This window comes from Protopterus annectens, chromosome 17.part0, assembly GCF_019279795.1.
Source record: "Protopterus annectens isolate FY-2018-M chromosome 17.part0, PAN1.0, whole genome shotgun sequence".
In the NCBI taxonomy this organism is placed as follows: Eukaryota; Metazoa; Chordata; order Ceratodontiformes; family Protopteridae; genus Protopterus; species Protopterus annectens.
The window spans coordinates 796,710,931-796,734,628 of record NC_056751.1 but is presented as its reverse complement, the minus strand read 5'-3'; the positions used below and the strand labels follow the sequence as shown (position 1 = coordinate 796,734,628).

The window sequence follows — 23,698 nt, the reverse complement described above, 5'->3', positions numbered from 1 at the left end:
AGAAACGGATAACTGGTGCCAGAGCCACGGCCTGAAGTTAAATGCCAAAAAATGCATAGTCATACCCTTTGGGAAAAACAAGATTACCCCTAGCTACCAAATAGGTGGCAATCCACTGAGCACAGAAGAAGTTATCAGGGACCTGGGGACCCAGGTTGATAGTAGTCTGTCATTTGACACCCATGTAGCTAAAGTAGTTAGGAAGACCTTCTACATTGCCCACCTTATCATGAAGGGATTCTCATCTAGATCAAGGGAGGTCATAGTCTCCCTTTACTCATCACTCATCAGACCAATGATTGAGTACAATGCCCCATTCGGGATGTATCTGACCCGACACTTGCAGCAGCTGGAGAGGCCACAAAAGTTCCTCACCAAAAGGATAAAGGGTCTCAAAATCTGTCCTATGCTGCCCGACTGAAAGAACTCCAGCTCTATTCAGTCGCCACCGCTTGCTCAGAGGTGACCTTTGCCTAACATACAAGGCCATGTCAAACCCAGATTTGATGAATATGCTTCACCTCAAAAATCTAGATCCATCAGAGCCACAAGGGTGGGAGACTTAAACCTCGACACGGCTATTAATAGGACGTGCTGGAGGGATAGATTCATCACCCAAAGACTCCCTATGCTGTGGAACAAAATCCCGGTACATGTGAGGCAGAGCACCTCGCTGGCCTTGTTCAAGAGAAATCTTGACCAATGGATGGGAGATCGCAGATATACCCCAGGGATTACCTCAGTGTCACTGCTCGACAGAGGCACAGCAAAATAATGGGTATAGTTCCCCATACTAAAGGGGTGGCGTAAGCCACAAAACGATGGGCTAGGCTTGTAAATGCCCTCGGGCAGATAGCCTAGTATGAACCTATGAACCTATTTGGCTTGATCATTTACTAAACCCTATTGTGCAGAAATCTAGATTTTATATCAGAGATTCTTGGCATTTATTGGAAGAATTACGTAAATTGAACATTCCTTTGGAGTCTGTTAGTTTTGCTACGCTTGATGTAAAATCTTTGTATACTTCAATCAAGTAGGAAGAAGGGTTGGATTATTTGAGGGAGTACCTGTTCGGTCACACCGACATTGTCACTGTTAAAGTAAACACTATATGTACTTTAATGGAGATTGTGTTGGACAATAATTTTTTTAGATTTGGTAAACATATCTCGGGAGTGGCCATGGGGGCCAGAGTGGCACCAGCATTTGCCAACTTGGTAATGGCCAATTGGGAGCTCAAATTTTTGGTTAATCACCCTAGTTTCAACAAGGTACTTTCCTATTTTAGATTTATAGATGATCTATTATTTTTATGGACTGGTACCTCAGACGAGTTTTCTGCATTAGTGGATGACTTGAATCATACTACACAGTTTTTGGTTTTTAAAATCAGTGGATTTGGAGTAAGCATTCCTTTTCTTGATGTTTTGCTTACTGTGGGCAGAACCAACAACACATTTTTTAGTCAGGTATATAGGAAGGAGGTTTTTGCAAACCAATACCTTCATAAAGACAGTTTACATCCTGTACATATGAAGAAAGGTGTTGTTAAGGGGCAAATAATTTGCCTGAGTAGATTGACTACAGATGATGACGTATTTTTTAGGGAAGTTCGATTCCTACGATCCCTATTTTTACATAGAGGTTATACCATAGATTGGATCCAAAATATAGAGCAGGAAGTCATTTCACTCAGGAAGGGTGTTGCCAAACCTATTCTTTTGTCTGACCATATAGGTATTAGTTCTAGATCCACTTATTACCTATAACATTGCCTTTCCTTTACCTATTGTTAACGAAATGTGGTTTATCAAAGACATCATCATCAACAATTGGAAGGTGGTGTTAGGCAACAAAGATTTGGTTGGCATTTTAGGGGTTAAACCTACTTTTACTTATAAAAAACCTACCAACATCAAATCTATGCTTGAAATGGATTATACTAGACATTAGGACAACACCAGAGCTGTTAGTATCAAGAAGGGCACATATGCATGCAACAATTGCAGGCAATGTAGATTCATCAGCAACAGTACTTGTGTACATGTTAAGTCCCTTAACTAAACAATTTGGGCCAAAGGTTATTACAATTGTAATTCGGAATATGTAGTATATATTGCAAATTGTGTATCATGTGAACACTATTATATAGGTAAAACCAAAAGGGTTCTCAAACGGAGAATTTATGAACACAATTTAGCAATAAAAAATAAAGATAGGCTTAAGTGTGTAGGGATTTTAAGAAATTTGAGTTTTCAGTGTTGGACAAGATCAGTACTATTAATTTTGGAGGAGATTTTGATAATATTTTGGAGTGCAAAGAGACCATGTGGCAACTTGTGCTGGGGGCAGATAAGCCACCTGGCCTCAATGATTCTATTAATTTAAAATGTTTTTTAAAGTATAGATAATGTTATATTTATTATATGTACATTATACAATTATACATATGTACACACACACATATATATATATATATATATATATATATATATATTTTTTTTTTTTACATATGCTTCATTGTATAATAGTTTGATTTGATGGTTTTATTCATGATTATTATTATAATCATTTTTTATTGATATTTAGTTTGTGTGTGCATTGGTTAAATAATCAAAATTAATTGATATGAGGTCATTTCCTGTATTGTTAGTATTTAAGGAACTGGGTTTGTTATGTAAGTGTTTCTGAAGAAGTTCACGCATTAAATTTGTGGATGAAAGCGCTAATACACTTGTTCTTCTTTTGGTCTCCTGGTTCGCTCACCAGTTCTAGTTTTCATCAGTTGATAAAACACTGTTACTATAACCAAAGATATCTTTGAATTTTATAGCAGATACAAATGAGTTATTATCCACCTGGTTTACAAGTATACAGGATTGCTGTAATAGCTTTTCTTGGTTTGACAGACATGTTTCAAAATATCAGGATAACATAACTTGCTGTGATTGGGGGCCCCCCCCCCAGGAATAGGGTGCCCCCAGCGACTGTAGGGTTCGCTGGTGCCTAAAGCCGTTTATGTGACTCACTGCTGTTCTTTTGCTGTGATAAACATTTCTGTAGTGTTTACCATCTAAACGAGTGTAGGCTAGTAGCTTTAATATTGTTCCCCACCCACCCTACATGTTGGTTTCTTGCTGTTATACTTGCTTTGCAGTTGCCCGCCCCTACTGTAAATTTGATCTGGGACACTCCTCCCAGTCTAGTGTCATTAGCTCATTCTACCTAATACAGAGAGAACATTTGAGAAGGCCAACCCACTTAGTTCCCTAACCTTGAATTATCTTCTGCTTCTCCTCTCTCCCTTTCCTTTACAAAAAAAAACAAAAAAAAAAAAAAACAACTTTGCTAGAATCTCCATGTGCTTTGCTTAACTGTAACAAAAATGTACGCTTGCTTCCTGCCTTTCCTGTAACTAGTCTAGTCCAGATACAGATATGCTATATCAAAGACTGTTTGTAAGCTTCTGAGCCCCCCAGCCCTGCCTGTGTTAGAGGGAAGCCTGCTAGTTTATCAGTGGAAGTGGTAATGGTAAGCACTAGGTAACCTATCTACCACACAAGGAGTGGTTTCTGGCCCAGAAATTGTAGTTATTGGCCGTTTGGGCAGTTTTTCCATCTCTCTCAACTTTCTGATTTAAAAGCCCGCATTTGCACTTGTTTCCCTGCTTTCCTGTAACTAGTCTAGTCCAGATACAGATTTTCTGTATCCAGGATGTTTGTAAGCTCCTGAGGCCCCCAAGCCTTTCTGTGTTGGAGAGAAGCCTGCTAGCTTATCAGTGGGAGTGATAAGCACTAGGTAATCTATCTATCACATAAGGAGTGGTTTGTGGCCCAGTAATTGTAGTTATTGGCCGTTTGAGCAATTTCTCCATCTCTTTCAACTTTCTGATTTAAAAGCCCACATTTGCACTTGTTTCTTTCCTGTAACTAGTCTAGTTCAGATGCAGATTCTTAGTTTTAGCACTTGAATTTGCTTATTCATGCTCAGCACTTGTTCAGAACTTGTTGTAAACACCAAATAAGCTACAAATTAATACAGCATTCAACCCTCGTCATTACCTAGAGGAAAACAGTTTTTGTACTTGCTTTCCTCACTTGCTTAGAGAAAAACAGCTCTTGTAGTCACTTTCCTCACTTGTCTAGAGGAAAATAGTTTTTTTATTCAGGCAAGTCCAAGGGTCACTCCCAGTGTTCTTTCCTGTCTATCTGATGAATCTGGACATCTTGGGGCAATGTAGCAATTGCCTCATGTACACAGACAACCCTCTCCTCCTACCACCCAACACTACAACATGTGATAGATGCACTTATCTAGCCAAACTGGAGGTAAAGCTCTCTCCAACCAAAACTGAACTTGACAGTCAAGAGGAGAAGGTAAACACTTGCACCGCACCACACTCATCACATAGTCCCACTAAACCTACACCACCAAAATCCACACATAGAAACAGAAAAACATTTGCGGAGGCTTTCCATAATAATCTGATCAAGCAACAGAGACCTCCAAAGCAGAAACCCAAGCAACCTCCACCCCCAACACAACCCAAATGACACACAGCTCACAGACTTAGTGCGCCACTCAACCACAGCCCAACAGGCAAAACAACATACCCAACATACTAGTCATAGGTGACTTTATAGTCAGGCATACTGATGTCCCACTCACCAGGCTAAACAAGGAGATGGTTACTGTCAGCTGCCAGGATCCGCCACATAACCCATTCACTCAGGTCACTCCACAACAAGTACAAATATGACTCTGTCATTGTCCATGTTGGTGTGAATGACCGGAGATGTACCTCCCTGGAAGACATGGAAGAGCTCTCTGATCTTGTAGCCCAGGCAGTTATGACTCTACCCCTGAGTAGCATCCTGCCATCACCCAGAATGATGCCACAGTACAAGGACAAAATTATTGACTTCAACAATTGGCTAAGCTTCTGGTGTCATTCTAAAGGGATCCAGTATCTTTCTGCCTGGGATGACATGGTCGACAGACCACGATGCTTTGCCAGAGAATGCCTGCACCTGTCACCTGTGGGATTCCAGATACTGGCTAAGGCTCTTGCCGCCCTATAATGCCTTTTTTAGGCAAGGTTCAAATGACAAATTCACCACCATAACAGGAACAGGCACACAAAAACTGAGGGTAATGCAACTCAATGCTAGAAGTCTAAATCTCAAAATGCACTCCCTCGAGGCACTCCTTAAAATGGAGAACATCAATATCTGTGCAGTGACTGAGACCTGGTTCAAGGCTCCAGAGAGCACCCCTGCTTTATCAGGCTAGAACTCATACCACACTTTTCGGCCACCTAACCTGGACCGGAACACCGATGGCAGAGGTGCGTCCATATTCATTAAGGATATCCACACCTCCAGGCTAGTTGCTCAGCATAATGCATCTGCGGTTATCCAAGTGCAACTAACTCTGGGCAAAACTGCAATCCAAATTGTAGCTTGCTACAGATCCCCCACCATGCCCCAGGATTCCCACTCCTCTTTTCTTGATACACTGGAAAATATTAGGGTTCAACCAAACACCTTAATAATGGGTGATTTCAACTACCCCACCATTAACTGGGAAAACTACTCATATACCAACTCCTTCACTCAACGCTTTCTGGAATTCATAAATTCCAATGCCCTGGATCAACTTATCCACACCCCCACCAGGGGCAACAATATCCTAGACCTAGTCATTACCAACATAAGTGACCAGTGTTCCACACCTGAAGACAACTCCTCATTGGTCAGATCTACCCATAAGCTAATTACCAAAGATATCCACATCCCGTCTCCACCCCCCACCCCCCATTAAGGAAATCATGGTAAAAACTTTCTCCAACGCCAACTTCATGCTTCTTAAGACAGAAGTGGCAAACTTCATGACACCCATGCAGATGGAAAATACAGTTACTACTACTGAATCCTACACAAATGCACTCTATAAGCACTTAATGAGTGCATGGATCATGCTATCCCAAACAGAACCAAGATGCTATCCTCCAAAAAAAGGAAACCATTCTGGTGTTCCCCTGCCATAAACAAACTCTTCAACAGAAGGAAGAAACTGTTGCAAAAGAGAGTAAAATCCCATGAGTGGAGGAGCTCCCTGGTCAGCCTCAGTAAGAAGCTGAGATCCCTTATAAGATCCTCCAAAGCTAGCTATGAAAACAAAATTGCCACTGATTCTAGGGACAGCCACAATTCTATAGCTATGTCAAGAATCAAAATGGCAACACCCAGATCTGCTCTGAGCTACAGCACAATGGCATGAAAATTACAAAACCAACTGATATTGCCAACATCCTGGCAGATAGGTTCAGTGCTATCTTTACGCCCCTCTCACCCCCTAAAGGGCCCATATCTATACAGGAAGAATGCAGAGTCCCTGGAATCACAACTACGCAGGTAAAAGCTGCACTCTCTAAAGCCAAAAACACAGCATCCATGGGACCGGATAACATCCCAGGCTGCGTTTTACATGAACTTCAGAACAAACTGGCTCCCCACCTAAGCACCATGTTCAGTCATAGCCTCACATCAGGCTTTGTGGCCACAGAATGGCGCACAGCAACAGTTATAGCCCACTCAACAAAGGGGGAGCCAACACTGATCCCAGGAACTATCGCCCTATTAGCCTGACGAGCCTGGTCTGTAAGGCCTTGGAATGTATCATCATGGAACTGATAAACAAAGACACTGGTAACCTCCAAACTCTGGACCCCACCCAGTTCACGTTTGTGAAAGGCAAATCATGTTTCCTGAACCTGATCGACTTATTTGAGGCAGTCACCAAAGCCGTAGATGAGGGTAAGGTGGTTCACCCAGCCTATCTTGACCTTGCCAAGGGTTTCGACACCATCCCCCATTCTGGAATTATAGCTAAACACATTAAACTAGGTATAAATCCCTACATCACAAGATGGGTTGCCAACTGTCTCACTGACAGAACCCACACTGTAAAAGTTGCAGACTCCAAATCTGAGTTCAAACCAGTGACAAGTGGAGTACCACAGGCGCACAAACCAATAAGACAAAAAAATGAAGCAGGACCAACAAGATACTCCACAGACAAGTTTTAATTTAGCACTTTCATCAGCGGTACGCCAATGACTTCATCAGAATAAAAAGTTTAATTAAACAAACACAAGATTTAAATAATCATACCCCCATCACATGTTCAACAATACAATCACCCATAGGCTGTGATAAAACATCCTAATAAAACCGTTCATCTTTCTTGTAATGAATCTAGTAATAAAGACATGACTTTTTTAAAGCTATTATTAAAACGGACAACTGTATCTTTAGTGAAATACACTAATTAATGTGTATATCTCATCGAGACCTGGTGCTACTGTAGCATTATATCTGAGCTGCCAGATCAGCTCTCTGTACTCAAGAAATGTCTCTTTAGCCCCCCCACCATCCTTATTCACTATTTGCTCTAGACCTGTAAATTTAAAAAAATGGTTGCAAAACTCACTAATATGCCTAGCCAAAGCATTGTTTTGATTACCTCTACGAATATCATAAAGATGCTGATAATATCCTTTTATTAAGACCAATTTTTGTTTTTCCTATATGGAATTGTCCTCATGTCTGGCATACAGCTACATAAACCAGTCATTTACTAAGACAATTCAATTTCTGCCTTAGCTTAACCTCCCCATATCCAGTAATGTACACTCTATCACTTTCTATGATATGGGTACATTGTGGACAATGACCACATTTTTTCATCCAGCCTGTATACTATCACTTGACTTACACCTTTCCAAGAAGTTTTTAATATTCAAATTCCTTTTTATATATGACTACTGTTTTTTCACCTACCTTTTCCAGATGTTCTACATCATTTATTACGATGCCCTAATTATTGTTAATTACTTCTTTAATGTCATAAAACAAAGGGCTGAATGTAAGTACCATAGCCCCATTAAAGAATTTTTTTTTATTTATTTGTTGTTAACCCATCCACACTTTCTCTAATATTGTTACCACTGTCATCGCCCCCCCTAGCAATGGAACAAAGTGTCCTTCTAATCTCTTATTTACCACTTCATTCAATAAGGGGTCAACAAATTGGTCAGGGTAGCCTCTCCTTAATAATATATTCCTGAGTTTTTCTACTTCTTCATTGAAAACATCTTATTCACTTACCATCCTGGCCACTCTCACTTCCTGCCCCTTCACCAAAGACCTTTTTTGATATAAGGGGTTACAGCTGTTGTAATGCAGTAGTGTGTTTGAGTAAGTGGGTTTTCTATATAGTATTGAATTAAACCCCTTGTTATCTTCATCCATCCGTATAGTGATATCAAGGAAGTGAATGGCATCTAGGGTAGTCTCCATAGTAAATGATAGGAACTCAGTGCTGGAGTTCAAATATTTTAAAAATATGTCCAACAATTCTTGTGTCCCGTCCCAAAGGATCAAAATGTCCTCCAGAAAAACGCCTATAAAATTTACAGTGTTGAAACAAGTCACAATTAACACCTTAGATATTTCCCATTGGGTTAACACTATATTAGCAAAAAGGGGGGCACATGCCGCCCCCCATTGCAATACCAACTTTTTGCGTAAAGAACTGATTTTCAAACACTATAAAATTATTCTTCAAAATGAGCTCCATCAATGATCTAAACATTAATATTCTTGAAAGACTAATTGCAGTATTTGAACATAAAATATCATAAAACCACATAGTCCCTATGTCATGAGGAATTACTGTAAAAAGGTCTTTGATATCTATGGTTATCAAAATCAATTTGTCAGTGTACAGGTCTCTATTAATCTTTCTCAAACGTTTCATGAATCTTTTAACACATGATGGTATTTAGCCAGGACATGTTTCAAGTGAAAATCCACAAATTTGACCAAGTTAAAAGTTTTGGAGGCCTTAGCATCCACTATGGGTCTCGGGGGGGCACAATACTTTTGTGGATTTTTGGGATTCCGAAAATTGTCGGAATACGAGGTGCTGCTTGATGAAGGAAATTAAACTCACTAATGGTGATTTGTTCATCTATTAATAAATCATTTAATGTGATGTCCACATTCCTATAGGCAATATTTAATTCATTGATAGATGTTTCCTCGTAACAATCACTGAACAAATGCAATAACATTTTCTCTACATATGCTTGTTGTTCCATAATTACAATGCCCCCACTCTTGTCTGGTTTCATCACCCTAATGCTTTTATTGTTCGTAATATATTCTAGTAAGTTTTTTTCTTCATCAGATAAGTTAGGTATAAATCTTTTCCTTTTTTTTTTCAAAACTTTTCTTATCTGACTGCTACACAAGTTCTCAAATACATGCAGTATAGGGTGAAGAGGGGGGTTAAACATACTCAATATTTTGCACTGAACATTAGAAGTATTAATTTGTTCATTATCAAAATAAAATTTAAAATTCAATTTCCTAACAAAAGTTTTCAACTCCAACAACATATTTTTAACAGCAGGTACATTCATTGGTACATAATTCAAGCCTTTTTGAAAAAATTCAGCTAATTTTTTGACCTCACTTAAATTGTAAATCTTGAAATCACCATAAAAATTACTAATAATATTACGAGTTGTATAAACTTTCATTCACCATCTCTTGGTTACTCCATTCACTATCTGTTGGTTACTCCCCCCCCCCTTTCCTCTGTAGGGTCGACCAATACTTATGTAAGAATTCATGTAACTCGCTTGGTTCTCCATCCACCTGTTGTAATTCTGCTGCCTTTTGATTCTGGAGGCGCTCTGACCTCCTCGAAGGCACTTCTAAAGGGACATCCTGTGTGTTACCCAAATCACCTTCACCTTCAGAATACACTTCGTCATTACTATCAATAACATTACTGTCTTCTCTGACATGATGTATCTGCATGTTACTTCTCGGTAGGGGGTAGGCCTTATCAGCCTCATAGTCCCTCTTTTCCCTTTCCAGTTTTTTACCCTTTTATTTTTTCTATAAGCATCCACTTTAAATGGAAAGCTCAAATCATTTTTTAAAACTTCATCCAATCCATCAACTTTTACTTTAAGTATATTCATTTTTTTTCCTCATTGTCTTTCATTAAAAGTTCAAGTAATTCGCAGCCATGTCTGTTAAACATGGCAACCGATTCTTTGTGAAAGTCAGAACCTGGTACAGTACCTGTGGGGAACTTCCATGTCCGCAATCTCTTTGGTACTTGTTACCTACAAAGGCACTCTCTAAGGTAATTGTTTTCAAGTTGCAATTTCCTTAGTTTTAGAACTTCCCGTTCAAAGTACTTAAGCTGTTCATCAACTGTTCCTGCATTATTTTCATATGATGGCTTTTTAAACTCACACCGGGAGCCTTCACAAAGCCAGTCTGTTAAGGAAAAAGCTGCCAGTTCAACTGCCATTTGGGGTGTACTACCTACACTGCCCCTCGTTCCATCTCTGCCAGTAATGGCTTCTGTTGATTGCACTGTTGTGGAAATTGGGCTCCTCTGCCCCAGGGGGATCAAGGAAACTTGCAAATCAGTCAATCCATTAGTGGGAACATTGCCCGTACCAAAAGTTGTAGGCGGAGAACACAAATTCCTGCCCATATCAGTTATTTGTCTTGACAGCACTTGAATTAGTGCTGCAAGGCTCCCAATTGATGTATTTAGTTCACTGAGGAAACCAACTGTAGCAGTTACCGCCTCGGCTTCTATCTCCATCACAAGTAGTAGACCAAACCAATAAGACGAAAAATGAAGCAGGACCAAGAAGATACTCCACAGACAAGATTTAATTTAATGCTTTCGTCGGCAGTACACCAATGACTTCATCAGAATAAACAGTTTAATTAAACAAAAGATTTAAATAATCATATCCCCATCACATGTTCAACAATACAATCACCCATAGGCTGTGATAAAACACCTTAATAAAACCATTCATCTTTCTTGTAATGAATCTAGTAATAAATACATGACTTTTTTAAAACTATTATTAAAACAGACAACTGTACCTTTAATGAAATACACTAGTTAATGTCCCTTTATATATAGTTAATGTATAATAAATTGTGTCCTACATATGAAATTCAGACCTCAATTAAAAAAAAAGTGGATATAGAGACCATCTCATTGAGACCTGGTGCTACTGTAGCATTACATCTGAGCTACCAGATCAACTCTCTATACTCAAGAAACATCTCTTTAGCCCCCCCCCCCCACTATCCTTATTCACTATTTGCTCAAGACCTGTAAATTTAAAAGCAATGGTTACAAAACTAACTAACATGCCTAGCTAAGCATTGGATTACCTATACGAATATCATAAAGATGCTGATAATATCCTTTTACATAGCCCATTTTTTGTTTTTCCTATATATAATTGTCCATGTCTGGCATACAGCTACATAAACCAGACATTTTGGGTTTAGTTCAACACTATATAGAAAACCCATTTACTCAAACACACTACTGCATTATGACAGCTGTAACCTCTTACACCAAAAAAGGTCTTTGGTGAAGGGGCAGGGAGTGAGAGTGGCCAGGATGGTAAGTGAATATGATGTTTTCAATGAAGAAGTAGAAAAACTCAGAAATATGTTATTAAGGAGAGGGTACCCTGACTAATTTGTTGACCCCTTATTGAATGAAGTGGTGAATAAGAGATTAGAAGGACACTTTCTTCCATTGTTAGGGGCCAATGACAGTGGTAACAACATTAAATAAAGTGTGGATGGGTTAACAATAATTAATATAAATAAAGAAAATGATTTTGGTGGGGCTATGATACTTACATTTAGCCCTTTGTTTTATGACATAAAAGAAGTAATTAACAATAAGTGGGGCATCTTAATAAATGATGTAGAACATCGGAAAAAAGTAGGTGAAAAGCCAGTAGTCTTATATAAAAGGAATTTGTATATTAAAACGTCTTGGAAGGTGTGAGTCAAGTGATAGTACAGGCTGGATGAGAAAATGTGGTCATTGTCCACAATGTACCCATATCATATAAAGTGATAGAGTGTACATTATTGGATGTGGGGAGGTTAAGCTAAGGCAGAAATTGAATTGTCTTAGTAAATGTCTGGTTTATGTAGCTGTATGCCAGACATGGACAATTCCATATAGGAAAAACAATAATTGGTCTTAATAAAAGGATATGTCAGCATCTTTATGATATTCGTAGAACTAATCAAAACAATGCTTTAGCTAGGCATATTAGTGAGTTTTGCAATCAGTTTTTTAAATTTACAGGTCTTAAGCAAATAGTGAATAAGGATGGTGGGGGGGCCTAAACAGACGTTTTTTGAGTATAGAGAGCTGATCTGGCAGCTCATATGTAATGCTACAGTAGCACCAGGTCTCAATGAGATGGTCTCTATATCCAGTTTTTTAAAACTGAGGTCTGAACTTCATATGTAGAACACAATTTATTATACATTCACTATACATATATATGTGTCTGTGTGTATGTGTATGTGTATATATATATATATATATATATGTGTATATATATATATATATATATATAGAGAGAGAGAGGCACATTAACTAGTGTATTTCATTAAAGATACAGTTGTCCGTTTTAATGATGGTTTTAAAAAAGTCATGTATTTATTACTAGATTCATTACAAGAAAGATGAATGGTTTTATTAAGATGTTTTATCACAGCCTATGGGTGATTGTATTGTTGAATATGTGATGGGGGGTATGACTATTTAAATCTTGTGTTTGTTTAATTAAACTGTTTATTCTGATGAAGTCAATGGCGTACTGCCAGCGAAAGAGCTAAATTAAATCTTGTCTGTGGAGTATCTTCTTGGTCCTGCTTCATTTTTCGTCTTATTGGAGTACCACAGGGTTCAGTCCTGGGACTTCTCCTGTTTGGTATGTACTTCTCTGAAGTACAGGCTAGCACAGAAGCCTTTTGGCTAACTAAGTTCGCATATGACTGCAAACTAGGAGCCATAGTCGAGTCCCCAAATGATGTGGACATCCTACAGAAGGGCCTCACTAAGACAGATGCCTGAAGTCAGAACCATGGCCTCAAGCTCAATGCCAAAAAGTGCATTGTCATCCCCTTCAGTAAAAACTCTGTACCCATGAACTACCACATAGGTGACAGTCTACTTAATGCTGAATGTGTAATAAGAGACCTTGGGACCCAGCTGGACAGTAGTCTCTCCTTTGATAATCACATCGCCACAGTAGTCAGGAAATCCTTCTACGTGGCACACCTCATCACAAAAGGGTTCTCATCCAGGAAAAAAAAAAGGTCATTGTTGCCCTCTACTCGACATTAGACCCATTATAGAGTACAACACCCCTTTTGGAATGTACCTCACAAGACATCTGCAGCAGCTGGAAAGGCCACAGAAGTACCTCACAAAGAGGATTACTGGCCTCAAACAGATGCCCTACACTGACCATCTCAAAAAACTCCAGCTTTACTCCATAGCATATTGCCTACTCCGAGGTGATCTCTGCCTGACATATAAAGCTATGTCAAACCCAGAGCTGTTGGACATACTACAAATAAAGAAATTCCAATCCCTCCGAGCTACAGGCTCTAGGAACCTAAACCTTGTCACCATAATAAACAGGACATGCTGGAGGAATAGGTTCCTGTTCCAGAGACTTCCCATACTCTGGAACAAGCTACCCATCTATGTCAAGCAAAGTTCCTCATTAGCACTCTTCAAGGAAAAATCTTGATGAGTAGATGGGAAATAGGAAATACACCCCGGGGATCACTTCTGTGGCTCTGCTCGACAGGTTAATATATTAACAACTTTTTTTTGGACAATAAGAAGTATAAAAGTCTGATGTCTGGATTTATTGACTCCCTGTAATTTGAATGATTTACCAGCAAATCAAACTTTTTACAGAGGAAAGAGCAAAATTATGATCAAAATCAGGGAAGGTCAGTGAGGTAAAGAAAGTGATTTACCACTGATGCTGTTTGATAACTGCTAAACAGCAGTTACTGATCTGGTGTGGCAGTACCAGTGTTGCACAGCGTATTGCTATTTGCTGAAATAAGTACAAAACAAATATTGCTATGGCTTATGCTTGTGTTTGTAAACAATATCACTGATTTTTATCTGTGCACACACACACAGTAATACTAGGACACATATGTTATTCTTCTGGGTATCAGTAAAAAGCTAACAAGTAGTTATATTTCAAAAGTAAGGCATAAAATATATCATAAAAATGCAAACACTTAGATCTTCAAGGAGTCTGGTGGCCCATACTCTCCAGACAGTATAAATGGATACAAGAGGCTCCCTTAATCACCCTTGACTGTGTGGGAGTGAGGAGGCATGCTATACATATGTATGTCAGCAGTCACTTGAAATACATGACTGTGGCAATTTGTACCTCTGCTTTTAGCCCAATCTAACACCAGTAGGATGCATAGACAGTAAATTTCTTTTTTTTTTGGGGGGGGGGTGTTAGGAAGGCAGGCAGTATTCTGGGATAGACCTGTGTATCCTCACAAGAAATGGACAGTTAGTTTATTGCAAGGCATTATTTTGTCAGCTTTGAATATTTAGCCTTGGGCACAACTTAATATCTTCCTTGAAAGGCAAAAAAAAAAAATAAAATAAGAATGAAATTCTTTTCTTACTCATGATTTTAGTTTGGGCTTCCATTGGATTAAAAGGGTGGGAAAATGCTATAAAGTGCATCCAAGAACATCTGTAACCCTATGGCTTCTTGGACCCTGGCTTATTTTCATTACTTCCTAAATGATTACTACTGTGCTGTCCTGGTTAAGAAAGGTGTGTTGAAAGGATGCCAGAAAAACTAAAGCTCAAGAGAATATCTGAATTTTTCTTTGATCATAATAACCGTTTCTGCAGTTATTGAATGAAAAGGTTGTATAAAAAGGAAAAAAAACTTAAAAATGCATTTCAGAGAATATAGAAAATTATGGTGTCTTGAAAAAGCTGAAGAATAAGGAAAGTTTTGAGAAAAGAAAGAAAAAAAAAGTACCGTGCATCATATGGGGAGCCCAAGATGCAGGGTTGCCAGATTTGCAGACCCCCAGGTAGGGACAAAAAAAAAAAAAAGGTCTCTCACGACAAGTGAAGAGCAAAAAAAAAAAAAAAAAAAAAAAGGTCTTCGGAGACCCAGAGACTGAAGAGCAAAAAAAACATTAAAGAACTGAGCTCACTCAGTAACTCTGCACTAAACACGGAGCTTCTCGTGTTTAGTGCATTGCAGTTTCGCATTAAACACCAGAAGCTCCGTGTTTAGCGATTTTTGATTGGCCTGTATACCGGCATATGGGCCAATCAAAATCCATAAACGAAACTTCTCGTTAAAATATAACAAAACTCCGTTTTAGCAATTTTGATTGGCCCGTATACCAGGTATACGGGACAATCAAAACAAACAAATGGAGGCTGGCCGGGATTTAAACCGGCAGGGCGGGACTCGGGATCAGGCTGCTGATCTCGGGACAGTCCCGCCCAAATAGGGACGTCTGGCAACCCTGCCAAGATGTAGGGGGAAACGGAGAGGAGGAATGGAGTGTGTGTGTGTGTGTGTGTGTGTGTGTGTGTGTGTGTGTGTGTGTGTGGATGGGGGGGGGGTCAAAACAGTAGGCCTAGGGTGCAATCCACCCAAGTCCAGACAGTTACATAGAGTTGGTGTGATGTATCATTGCTGCAACTAAATGCCAGTAACTGTAAATGTCCCTTTGTGGGATAAGCCAAGATAGTATGGTATATTGACCTGCTGTAATGTAAGAGCACTGTAGCTACAAGTCATTCTGTGCGTACTACTACTAAATGTTTGCAGCATGAACTAAATGATTCCTTAGGAAGAAGGGTGGTAGTGACAGGGTGATACTTACACTGGAAGTGCCTGGGGGCCCCCAACTTGACATTTGGTGGGGGCCCCCCAAAATGCTAACACCAGCCCTGGTCACAAAATTAAAGTTTTAAACAGATAAATGAGCAATGAGATTCTACAGAATTCTTTCAGCTGCAAACAAATCAATTATATGATACACTCCTTGGCAGGAAATCAGAACAAACAAATAGGTGCTTTCCCGTTAACACCTTTCACACAGTGAAACTAGCTAAAAAGCAAACAGTGTGACAGTAAAAACCTTATTTATCAGGCCCTGTAAGGCAGACAATTTTAGTTTAATCATGCAGATTAGTTAATAGCACTTCTGATGTGTAGCTCCTCCAGTATGAAGGAATGAATCACCAGGAACAAATGAGCTCAAATTTAGAAGAAAGCTTGATGGTTAGAAGGCACAAGGGCAAAAATAACTGAGAAAAACATTCAGGATCACTGATTACACAGTATCTGAACAGCTTCTGTACAGGAAAAATGCTTCTCCAGTATATTTTCTGCATTGATTTTAAAGTATAGTGATGTTTTTTTGGTAATTTCATTTTATTGTAATGTTTAACCAATAATATAATACATCATGTCTCATCATAAAGAATTAAAATATCTAGTGAAAAATTAGCTATAACTTGCCCAATACCAACACATTTCACTAAGACTGCTGTATTTTTCTGTCATGACTATGGTTGTTGTAATGGCACCATTTATGGACATACTATCTATGTGAAAACTGCATGATGCAAGCAAAAATAACAAATATTGGGATGATCTGCTATTAATTAGTCAAGAAAAATGTAACCTTGCTATTATCTATGTGCATAAAAACAAGAGTAATATAATAATTTAATGAGTTTTGAAAAAAGGAAACGTTGGATAGCTAGTGCATTAGAAGTAAAGTTTCAAAGTTATTTAGTAACTTCTGAAGGTAGGTATAGGTTTGCTAAATCAAGTACAATTAAAACAAAATAAAATCATATATCTGGTAACATTAGTAAGAAAAAATAAGTGCAACTGGCTTTGCGAATACGCTGCGTGTTTTTAAATTGTTTTGTTGATGTTTATAAAGCTAAGTTGAATGGCACCACCATACCTCTCAACCTCTTAGCGGATTAAATCTGTACGGGACAGAAACTGTGTCTTTAGGAGGGCAAGGACAAAAAATGGGAGCAAGTTTTACACATTGCCCTTATAAACATATTAAGTTGATAGAACAGCTGGTTTTGCACTAGCATACTTTTCCCTGAAAGGTATGAAGTCTGAAACTCGCGTCTGCTATTATTTTCCGACTTCAATCCTCAATAATTTGCCAGAAGATACAAATATTTTTTGAGGAATAAGCCAAAAATATGAGGCAGAAATCTGTACAATTGAGAGCTGGTTTTGTATTAGAACACTACCCCACCAGATGCGCAGTAGCAAGCGCCGCCCAACACCCTCTGCGTGACGTTTACTGTTCGTCTACTTCTGAATAAACATAAGTAGACCGCTGTCAGCCATATGAATATGTAAAACATTGATTGCAAATTAGAGCTTAATATATAAATATATATGTCGGAAGCTCAACACAGCGCCTTAACTGTTTATATGTCATTTCATACAAACACAGAGAAACAAGCTAGTGGAAAAGTAGTCGCTGTTAATTACATTAAAAAGCAGCAACAGAATGCAGTACATTCCAAGTAGTACGCTTAAATCTTCAACCACACCTCTTTCAAGCGAAATATTGCAAATATAAATATATTGACATTACTTAATCGCTCAAAGCTAAAGGCTAAGAAAAAAGTTGTACATACCTCATGCATGAAATGTTTGTAAAGAAACGTGGACAATTTAAATTAAGAAACATGGTGGGTGTAGGGGGGCCTGCCCCCTGCAAAAGTGATTATGGTGTAAAACTAGGTACTTGCGTATTATCGCAACCACCTTGCAAATGACTCACCGTTGATGTAATCATTTGCCGTTCACATGGCGGAAAAGTTATTTACCGGTATTTTTGCACTTGCTAAGCTTGTCAAATTATTAAACTCTATCCAGCTTTTTAGGCTGCTGTCCTGCCATTATTTTAGGCTTTCTCCACATTTTTTGTACTCCGATATTGAAAGATATTGCTGGCATCATTATTTAATTACAAAGACTTCCCTTCACTTAGGGCAGAAAGTATCAAACTGTATTTGGGCACTTTTTACGTTTGTAACAAATGAAAATGTATCCAATATTTTTAGCTTCTTGTCCTGATACTATTTTACTCTTTCTCCACATTTGTTGTAGTCCAATGTTGGCAGGTATGTGTGGCATCCATAGTGAATTCCAAAACCTTCCCATCACTTAGGGACAGGGCATAAGTGCCATGTGAAAGGTATAACTGCTGATGTCCACTTTTGTGTTGTTACATGTACTGAGCATATTTATATACTTATCAACTGTCCAGACTTTCTCACAATGTCTAGATTTTTGTATTTTTGGTGTGTTCCTCATAAAAAGTGTGACTTTCTAGCAACTGACTGGGATGATCTGAGGATTGATGATGTTTCCGACTATCACAAAACAGACAACGGTACTGACATACAGGAAATCACATCAGTCTCAGTGAGTTGCTAGAAAGTCACACTTTTTATGAGGAACACACCAAAAATAAGTGACAAAAACCTGGACATTGTGAGAAAATCTGGACAGTACAACAGCCGGAAAGCCCATTGTACATTTAATTATCTTTTGCTGTTTGTAAGCAATGCATGTACAAGCATGACTCATTAGCAAGGTGGTTGCGATAATACGCAAGTACCCAAAACTTTTCTCAGAAGTATGTGGAGTGTTTATACATAATTACAAAACAAAGCATGACATAACAATGCCAACAAAACAATACTAAAGAGTATTTGGGGTGGTGCACAGGACCTGTAAAGACTACCGTTGTTGTCTTTATTTTTTCTTTTTTACGCTTAACATTATGTCAACCTGCTCTGGTTGAAACATGTTGCTCTCATACCTCCCAACCATACCGAATTACTTGGTTTTTACCGAGTTTTTGGGTCCAAATGAAGGGGTGCCACGATTCACGAGTGGCACCCCTTCATTTCCGATTTCTTTGCTCTATAATTTAAACTTTTTCAAAAATCGCGCTGCCGGAGCTAACGTCATCACGTACGCGATAACGTCAGCTCCGTCAGGGCTAGCAGCCAGTCGGAATTGAGCTCAAGGAGCTCACGTCATCATTTCCAGCTGCAAATGCGAGCGGGAATGGCAGAAGTGAGCAGAATGGATCAACGGCAATGGGATGTTTGCAAGTGGAATGGAGAAGATTAAGCAGCTCATTTTTTTTCGGAGAAGCTCGTTTTGCGGTGGAATGGAGATTCAGGGGAATACAATACAAGTAAGGACGTGTGTGTGTCTTGGAAGTGATTGATAGGGTAGTATAAGATTTACAATGAGTGTACCCGAGAGATACCAGAGATCTAATGTCAACCACAAGGTTTGAATGGTGATTAGGGGAATACAATACAAGTAAGGAAGTGTGTGCGTCTTGGAAGTGAGTATAAGATTTACAGTGAGTGCAATCGAGAGATAGAGATCTAATGTCAACCACAAGGTTGAATGGTGGTTATATTCAAAGAGCTGTGCAAGTTCCTAGATTGTCAGTGGGTTCACAGCTCATTTTAGTTGTTAAAGCAATGGTTGCTATATCCTGTAGACCTGGGTCTGACTCTTGAAACCTGCAGCTGCAAAATGCGAAAGTGACATCCAAATCACAGCTGTCAGATCACCCAGTAAAACAGATGTGGGTCTAGTAGTTCTTATAAAAGTAGCAAAGATGAACTTATTAAAACAACATAAATAATGCATGACTCATTGTTAAGTATTCTCCCTAAATATATTTGATCTGGGATAGTCCAACCTTCTAAGCAATGCTGTGTGTATGTGTGAAAATGCCCCCATTGCAATACACCTGGTGGCTAGAGGTACTCAGGCTCACACCCTGTACCTTGGGTACAGGGTAAAAGAGCCTAACGTCCCTAGCCATCACCACTTGTAAATGTGTTCCTCATATTTTTCATCTGAGACTGCTCCTCATAAAATCTGTGGTTTTCAGGATTTTTGTGGAAAATCACTGCAGTGCAGGATTGAATTCATTAAAGAATGACATGCATTTGAATTTCAGACTTCATATTCTTCAGAAAAAAAAATGGTAACACAAAACCTTTTATTCTAGCAATTTTCTAAGTTTATAAGATTGGTATTTTAAATTTCTCCCAATTTTGGGGCTGTATTCCCCCATTATTGGCTTTGTCCAGGGTTTTTGTGCTAAGAGTTGAGATAGCTATGGTGAGAAGTGAGAAATGGATTTGTATTCCCCCATTACTGGCTTTGTCCAGGTTTTTTGTGCAAAGAGGTTGAGAGCTATGGTGAGAACTGAATTCACTAAATGATAGCCATTTAAGTTTCAGTCTTCCTGTTTTTCATGAAACTGCTGATTTTGGCATAGTGGTATGTTGCTCTGAATGTAGTGTACAGGGTCCTGCGTTTGAGACTTGCCAGTGAAATGCATGGTGGTAACACATTTTATTCTAGCAACTTTACAAAATTATACAAGCAATGTTTAAAATGTGTCTCTGGTTTTTGGCCTTTTGTACCCCCCCCAAAAAAAAACTTAAATTGAAAATAAGCGCGAGAAGCTGTGCAAGATGCTATGGCTTACACTACTGTCATTCTATTTATAGTGTGGGTGTGCGGACACACTGGAATTAGACTTTTATGATGGAAATATTCGGAATTGGGAAGTTTTGTCATTATTGGTTCATGCACTTTGTTTCATTGCCTACAGCTTACTGGAAAAATGCTCAAACAATAAATGTAAAATGTGCTCTGTCTAACAAGTGTGCTGTATTATACAAGGAATATAATTTAAAGTCAGGAAGGTGTATCAAAGAAAACATGTATGTTTCTTGTTTTGTGTGCAAGGGGCCACTGATTTGAAAACAGCCAAAGGTAATCTTTATCCACCACTGGCCAAATGCAATTTCTTTGAATGTGGTGTGGGTTTCAATGCTGTTTCAATGAATGCGAGTTTCAAGGGCAGAGATGTTTTAATGCCAAGTCTATTTTCGTTGTGAGACAGTGTTTTGTTGGTGTTTGTGCATTGGACTGTAAAAGGTAAAAATAAAATCCAAATAATCATTGTATTAATAAAGCACTATGCACACATTAGTGTTTATGGTAAATGGGCAAAATAGCCAAGTAATGGGACATTGGAATGGCTGCAGGGGGACTCTGGTGCAATATTTTGGTTGTCTGTTCTTCAGTTTGCATTTGAAAGTTGGTATCCCACAATCCCATTGGAGTGGGTGTAGTTACATAATTATGTATGCAAATGTTATGTTAATCAGCGTACAGATTCGTACCTATTTTTCATGGGCCTTGTCCAGATTTTTGATGTTTCCAGGTTGAGAGGTATAGTTGCTCTGGTTAACTTCTTCACACTGTGTAAATACTGTTTGTGCCCGGCTAAGAAGTAACACTGTTTAATGATCATCTGTTTAATAAAACAGAAATTCTCCCCATTAATGACTGTTTTCTTCGGTATATTCACATACTGAGTACTCACAGTTAATATTCATGACGCCCCATCGAAATCTACATCCCTTGTCAATCGGACATGATTACCATGGTACGTCACACGGCCTTCACCTGCCAATCACAGTCACCACGCCCATTTCTGCGTAGAAATGCTGGTGCCCGATTTCTCATAACGTTCATACTTTTATAGTAAAACAATGACTCACGTTTTAGTGCTGTTGGATATGTTCTCCTTCTTCTTTCGGCTTTTCCCGGTTAGGGGTCGCCACAGCGGATCATCTGTCCGCTCATGATTGGCAGTGGAGTTTTACGGTGTTGGCAGCCCGGCGCCCAATCTTCCACAGAAGGCACGCACACCAAGGGCCAATTTAGAGTGTCCAATCCCCCTACAGCATGTCTTTGGGATGTGGGAGTAAATCCACGCGACCACAGGGAGGACATGCAGACTCTGCACAGAAGGCACCCCACTAGTGCTGTTGGAAATATTGATAAAAAATCAAGCGAATGCATTGAACGGCGTCTCATTTCCGGGTTGGAATTCCCAGTGACTATAACAGTAAATTGTATGGCAATTGTTTGGCTAGTACATCACTGTAGTTTACAACCAAATAATTTATTCTCAGATCAAGGTACTGAATAAATGAAAAACGTCTTAAACCGATATGAAACAATATTTTAAAAATATTAACTAAATCCTATCCGGGTATACTCAGCAGCCACTTTCTGAAGTGTTCCCCCATTATGGTGCCGATTGCCTACTATTCTCGTTGCTGCTCTTGTCCGCAGTCACAGGTGTAACAGGGATCCGAGTCGGACAGGCTGGATGAGGTGCTCAGGTATCACAGGCCTTAAGCAGGTATAAGGGGATCATCCGTCTGCTACCTTTGTCTGTTGCCCGTCCCATATATTTTTAAAGCACGCGTTTCTTTTAAAATATGTACACAACTATTGTGGAAAGTTGAGGAGATAAGATATTACGCACCATTGTAAACAACCCGTGGTTACACAGAAAGTTCTTCAGGAAGTGTAAGCCTTGACGTGTGTTAGCTAGTGTCATCAAATGTATTTTTTTGTATGAAATGTTTGCCAGACTTTTTTTTTTTTTTTTAATGGCTTACCATGGTGACATCACATTGAAGCTACGGAGCAATCCAGACAGGAGGCTTATTTCTATATGTATTCTGTGCTGCACTGTAGTATTTTCAACCAAAATAATTGTAAACGTTGCTAATCAAATAATAAAAAAATACCGGTGTCAAAAGTACTTTTAAAGAGCGTTTATGACAGCATGTTAAGACAATGGTGCTGTCCTTTTTTGCATGGTGTATGATGATTATCATTATGTCATATTGTTGTTATATCGTTTTGTTCTTTGCAAAACTTCCAAATTCTGCCATCTTCATCTGGTCCTCATGCTTACAGAAAGGTTGCCCAATAATGATCTGCAAATAGGACAGGAGAATTGCAGGGTGTTCCTACCGTGTCGTTTAGAAAGGTGATGTTACACAACTTTCGTATACAATTCCATGAATTGCAGAGAAAGAAAAATCATCACCGATTACCGGTACCCGTTAGAATACACCATCGGGGAAGGATAGTAGTCTCACTTAATGTTCAAGCTGTTTAAAGTAGAATTAAAGTTAATATTTTTAACAAATTCGAATTAGAAATATAAGCATGTAATCTTAAATGGTGTCCCACCCCTAAGCTTATAAAAATCAAATGACGGTTAGAGCATACCTCTCAACTTCAGAGCAAAAAATTCTGGACAAAGCCTAAAATGATGGGCACAAATAGGGACAGATTTTAAGTATTGCTCTTACAAACTTAAAAAGTTGATAGAATAATAGGTTTTGCATTAGCATGAATTTTCTGAAGGATGTGGAATCTTAAACTGAAATGTTTGTTATTATGTAATGACTTCAGTCCTCCGCTATTTGCCAGAACGGTACAGATTTTAGGAGGAACACACCAAAAATATGAGGCAAAAATCTGGACATTCTGCGAAAATCTGTACAGTTGAGAGGTATGAGTAGAGCCAGTTTGATGCATCTCCGATGAAATACCTCAGATATCAACTTTGGGTATTTTATAATGAAGAGCCAGAATAACTGTATCTTTGTATGCATACACACATATGTAGGCAGAGACTACTTAATAGTAACCTAAATGCACTTAGGGTTCACGTTGTGTACAAGTGAACACAAACCAGTTAAGAAGATTAGTAAAGACATAGGCTCATAGGTGTCAGCTTTTGGAATGCTGAGG

The 23,698-nt window shown here is 38.8% G+C and overlaps 1 protein-coding gene across 1 annotated transcript in view; it reads right to left on the bottom strand.

Annotated features, from left to right (window-relative positions):
* LOC122791517 overlaps positions 1-22,845 on the bottom strand; it is a 167,343-nt gene extending 144,498 nt beyond the window's left edge. Inside the window, exon 1 of the mRNA XM_044059259.1 lies at positions 22,413-22,845. Coding sequence (XP_043915194.1) covers positions 22,413-22,487 — 75 coding nt within the window. The 5' untranslated portion in view covers positions 22,488-22,845. The remainder of the gene's footprint in view (positions 1-22,412) is intronic.
* Between the last annotated feature and the right edge of the window lie 853 nt (positions 22,846-23,698).